Source organism: Panicum virgatum, chromosome 6N, assembly GCF_016808335.1.
Source record: "Panicum virgatum strain AP13 chromosome 6N, P.virgatum_v5, whole genome shotgun sequence".
In the NCBI taxonomy this organism is placed as follows: Eukaryota; Viridiplantae; Streptophyta; class Magnoliopsida; order Poales; family Poaceae; genus Panicum; species Panicum virgatum.
Window position 1 is genome coordinate 51,016,245 of NC_053150.1, and position 5,659 is coordinate 51,021,903.

General features: G+C 50.6%; 1 protein-coding gene across 1 annotated transcript; it reads left to right on the plus strand.

Annotated features, from left to right (window-relative positions):
- Positions 1-515: 515 nt before the first annotated feature.
- Positions 516-3,686, plus strand: LOC120679380 (probable RNA methyltransferase At5g51130). Its single transcript, XM_039960964.1, has 8 exons — positions 516-871; positions 1,606-1,720; positions 1,967-2,014; positions 2,096-2,336; positions 2,440-2,527; positions 2,620-2,685; positions 3,125-3,193; positions 3,283-3,686. Exons 1-8 carry the CDS (start codon positions 689-691, stop codon positions 3,370-3,372), a joined length of 900 nt encoding a protein of 299 aa, XP_039816898.1. The 5' UTR covers positions 516-688; the 3' UTR covers positions 3,373-3,686.
- The last annotated feature ends 1,973 nt before the right edge of the window (positions 3,687-5,659 follow it).

Sequence of the window (5,659 nt, forward strand, 5' to 3'; positions counted from 1 at the left end):
GCCGTCGACGGAATCCCTTGCCTCAGCGCCGCTTCAGCTCACGCCGCCGTTCTTGGTCGGGGTCGCCGCAGCGGCCGCCGTCGGGATAGGCGTCGCCGTGGATGGAAACCTGTGCCTCAGCGCCGCTCCAGCTCACGATGCCCCCTCTTGGTCGGGGTCGCCGCAGCGGCCGCCGTTTGGTGTCTCGCCGGCAGCTGCACCTAGATCGGCGTCGCCGTCTACGGACCCCTGGCCTCGGCACCACGCGACGATCCAGCTCGCGACGCCGGTCTTGGTCGGGTTCGCCGCAGGGGCCGGTCAAAATCGTCTATTTATTTTGGCTTACAACTAGAACTCTAAGAATCAACAACCATCCACCCAAAAAAAAAAGAATCAACAACCATCCTAAGGTAGACCATGCTACAAGTACTACGGCCTAGAAGCCATTCCCATTCCCGGCCCGCTCCTTTCGATCCCAGCCCACGGCCCAAGCCCAACTATCTAATTGGCGCCACCGGCCTCGCCCTTCTTCTTCTTCCTTCCTTCCTTCCTAAAACCGGCGCCGCAACGCAGAACGCGCGAGGGTTTCCACCGCCACCACCTGCCGCGTTCGCCGTCGCGCCGTTTCCCTCGTCCCAATTCCAAAAGCCTCCATTGCGGACCTCTCGCGTCCCGTCCCATCCCATCCCATCCCATCCCATCTCGGAGCATGGCCACCGCGACGGAGCCGGAGGACGCGCCGTCCGCGGCCGGGGGCGCTAAAGGAGAGGCCAACAGGAAGCGGGGCAATGAGCAGGGACAGGGAGGCGCAGGGTGCGGTGGCAGCGGGCAGAAGCGGAAGAAGAAGGAGGTCTTCATCTACGGCAACTACAAGAACTACTACGGCTACCGGGTGAGCGCAAAAGCCGCCTCCGTTTTCGCCTTCAACACCCCCCACCCCCACCCCCACCCCAGTGTCCATGGCCGTTGCTGTTTACGCGTGGTCGCCAGCTGTTCGACGGACCGGAGGTTGAGGTGCTCGTGGGGTTTGGGTATTCGGGTGTTTTAGTTTAAGCTTCGAACTCAGAACAGAGTTAATGTTGCTTAGCGTGCCCTGTAGCTGTTCGACGAAATGCTCCTGAGGTCTGACAGGCTGCAGCGTTGTTTTCCTGTGCTCCATTTGCTTTACGGCCATGTAGTTCCGTGGCAATTGAGGAACGCAGAAAGATGGGCGGGGGGGGGGGGGGGGGGGGGGATTATTTTACCGATTGGTTTTATTGCAATTCGTACCATAACTTCATGGCCGCATGCACATTGGTAAACTTGATCCCAGATTTGATTGAATTAGATGCCTGTTAGTTGCTAGCTACTGTGTGGGGTGCAACTGGGTGCCCAATGTGTAGTTCTGGGTCACAGATTGTATCCCATTTTTATTGTTTTGAAGTCTGGATTAGTCCAATAGGATGATGACCCAATTACCCAGAGAGAGTAAAATTGCACCCCGTAAGTATGTTCCGATTTGTTACATGTAGCTTCCTTTCATAGGATGTGCCAACATTTATATTGTATAGCGTACCAAGCCTGAGTAGTGAGAGAGGGGATTTAACATTTCTCAGCTGATAAATTGTATCTTCAATCATTCTACAGATTGATCGTAATGTTGGTGAAGATCCTCGCCTAGAGGCATTCAACAGGCAGTGGTTTGAAAACAAGGATTGTCTCGATATTGGATGCAACCAGGGCCTGGTAACTATTGGCTTAGGTAATTCTTGGTTCTGTTTTGCTGTTCATGTGGCACTTTTCAACTGCAACTATTGTAGTCAGCTGTTGCTGTAAATATTATATTTTATCCATGTATTGAGTATTGGTGGTGAATCCTGAATGACATTTGCTAAGTTCTAATACATCATTCGTATAGGGTGCTGTGTTGTTGTTCATGTAGCCAAAGGTCTCAAGTGCAAGACGACTGCCATTAGAGTTTCTCACTTTTTTTCTTAATATTGTGCAGCCATGAAATTTAAATGTCGAAGAATCCTTGGAGTTGATATTGATTCAGGTTTGAATTGTTATAGTAAACCCTTGTAAATATTTTTTATTTCTCCTGGCATGTTATGTAGTTGTGATCTTGCCCTGTTAGGCTTGATCGAGACTGCTAAGTGGAATCTGCGAAGGATAACGCGGCAGGATAAGGTGGCTACAAAAAATACTAACGCTCAAGAATCATCAAATTCCCCATCTCAGAGCTCTCTAGGCGAAGTGGCACCTGAATTGTCAAATGAGAACAAACACCATGATCTTTTTAAAATTGTCTCTTTTCGACGTGAAAATTTTGTAGAACGTTTGGATGGATGTTCAGAACAATATGACACAATACTTTGGTAAGTTACACATTATAAACAGTGATTTCTCAGGAATTTATGTTTTCCTTTTCTTATGTTCATTCTCATGGTGGCATTAGCTTATTTTGTTGTTCCAATGTAGTTTAAGTGTGACAAAATGGATCCACCTTAATTGGGGTGATTATGGCCTAGTTACTTTATTCGTAAAGATCTGGAGGCTTCTGAGACCGGTATCTATGACTCTCTTTGCTGAGCTTTTCTAAATTGTGCATCAATGATAAGAGGAAATTACATATTTTCGCTGTTGGCTCTTGTTTTGCAGGGTGGGGTTTTTATCATGGAGCCTCAACCTTGGACTTCATACAAGAGAAACAGATTAGTTTTAGAGGTTGGTTCTCTTGATTCAGATTGATGACCAACACTTTCTTTTTACTGTATTGAAATTGTGATGCTGTGTAGGGCTTGCTTGACTTAAGTTAAAAACTTAAGTCTTGACAAGTATTTGCTCTTATCTGCTGCACTTCTGATCCTAAGCATGAGTGAACATACCGTATAGCGTATAAGCTCAAAATACTGAGTTGTAGATAGAACATATTTTTACGGGAACTACGGCGGACCCGTTGAACGGATCAGCCTGAACATATACTAACCAACAAAAGCAGTAGCCAATACAAGCCGAGGAAAAAAAGAAAAGGAAGAATACAACAGGGCTGTAGATAGAGCTTTAAGAGAAGTGCTTGGTTCTTCCACGCTTCTTGACCTTTAAATTTCCCTGAAGCATTAGTAAAATTGCAATTCTTACTCCCTTTTTCACTACCTGTTTTCAGGTTGCAAAAGAGAACTTCAACACCATCTGTATATACCCAGAGAAATTTCGGGAGATACTTCTAGACAAGGTTTTCTATCTTGGCTGCAAACTCTTAGTTCTTTTCTTGGCCCCTTCCAGTGGAATTTTCACTAAACCATTTGTTTTTTGTCCTTCCAGGTTGGATTTAGGTCAGTAGAGTTGATTATGGACAAATTGGTGGGTACCGTCACTGGTTTCGACCGTCCTATAGAAGTTTACCACAAATGATGAGACCGGATCAAGGATTGTGGCATCCCCTGCCCAAATGCACATGCCCTAACCAAATGATTAGGTGAAGCTTTGAAATGCTCTCCAACTGATTGGGTACAACAAGTACAACAAATGCAAGCTTTGCATGGTGCTGGATTGCAGAAGGTAATAATTTAGAGGTCAAAGTATCGAGATGGAAGGGTGGTGGTATGATGTTGTGTTCACTACTTTTGGGGAATTTGTGAGTAGACCTGTTCTTGTATAAAATGTATAACAGATACCCTTGTGCTGATTTTTTTTTATAAAAAAGGCATTCCTTGAATTTCATGTTTTGATTTTTGACAGCTTCATTTATTGTGATTTTTCTTGTTTACTTTTTTTTCCAATGCATATATCCATTATTTCAGTAGCTTAATTTGAGTCAAGTCAGACCACAGAGTTCGTTTTAATGCCGACAATATCAGTAACACTGCTGCTGCTGATAGCGACAGATGTGTGGAATTCAAGTGCTAATTTGCATGGAGGTGCATTCTTTGTGCATGCGTGTTCCCTTTATTACAAAGGACATTGTATATCAATATCTGGGGCTGAATGTTCTTGCTCCAACTTCAGTACATCCGAAGAGAATCCCCAGTTCATCGGTCACTTGTAGCTGAAGCTTAGGCTGACCCCATTCCAAAAGGTATTCAGAAAAGCAAGTGGCAGTCGTTTTCTGAAATGCAACTTCACGCTCAAAGCTCCAAGGAAGGCACCGGGGCACAAGCCTCTTTACTCTTGCAGGCTCCGAACCAAGCAACGAATCCAGCAACCTTCAGTTCACTCCAGTCCAGCACACTTCGGCAAAGTATATAGGCAACAAGCTCGCATCCTCTACTATTGTGGCACAGCCAGATCACCTGGAGCACAATGTTTTGCCTGGGCTTCAGCGGATGCCAGGACACCCACCCGTCGGCCCTGGACTACTTCCTGGCCGTGGTCGTCGTCCTCACCGCCGTCGCCGCGGCGAGGCTGCTCGCCAGCGCCGTGGTGCGGTGCCTCTGCGGCGACGGAGCGGCGGGGCACCACCACCACCACCACCACAGCCCATCCACGTCCGACGTCGACGAGGACGTGGGGCCGTGGGACGGCGCCGGGCTGGCGATCTTCGGGCAGCCCAGCCACGTCGCGCCGCCGTCGCCGGGTGGCGGAGCTGGCTGGTGGCCGCCGCATGGACGCTGGAGCACGCGCGCCACGTCGCTCACCCCAGCACCCTGAACGAACCTCGGCTAGCCGTTTACTTTGTGCTCCTAGTACTAGTAGGAACAATTATCTATGATGACATTATTGATAGTGTAATAATTTTACTGCAGCGGTGAAATGAGCTAAAGTTCGTTATGGTGAAACCTATTCATCGGGGTTTGAACTTTGAATTCAGAAGTTCAGATTTGGCACAGGTAGTTCATAATTGTCTATTTTTTCAGCAATAGTAGATCATATCTGTTTCAAAAAATAAAAAAATCATTACTCTATAGCGTTCCATGACGAGACGGACATTAGAACATGACGTTGGTGTAGTGGTGTCTTGCGCAGTTGCGGCAGAGCACAGCAGGCAGCAGCTGGTGCCCAGAACGCGCACGGACACTAGGAACATCATGGCCTCGGCCTCCCCCTGCAGGCCTGCACGTCCACCAAGTGGTGCCGCGTGCCGGTGCCCGGCCGCGTATGTCGAGGAAGCTCTCGCTGCCCAGCACGCGCGCCGCGCCGCCGCCCCTCGCCGCCTCCGCCACCTCGTTCCCCTCCGTCCCTGGCCCTAGCTAGTGAGCGGCGACGGCGAGCTCTCCATGGGCGGCCGCGTGTAGCGGTTCCACCTGGGCGCCGGTCTGGCCGACCCGCGGCGGGTCTGCGCGGGCATCAGTGCGCACGCCCGCCGCGCGCTGGTCGCATCGATCGGGCGGCGCCGAGGACGCGGCGTACCAGGTTGGGCATATCGCCGACGATGGCGGCCTGCCGCGCCGGCGCTGCGAGACCTCAGGGTGCTCGCGGAGAGGTAGGCGACCGAATCTCGGGCGTGCGGCGGCTCTCCGGCGAGCCAAGGCGGCGTCCCCGCGACGACCCGGGGAGGACGGTACTCGGAACACCGACCGGGGGTGGACGGTATTTCAAATACCGTCCACCCCTGGTACCCATCAGAGCCGTTGGATTGGTCTCGTGTGGCCCAGATGGAGCGAGGACTCGGTCGTCCTTGTCATGCAGGCGCGTCAGGACGCGAGCTGGATGATGCCCCGCCAGCGCCATGGCGGAGGGGAGGCCGGAGGCCCAGGTCCGT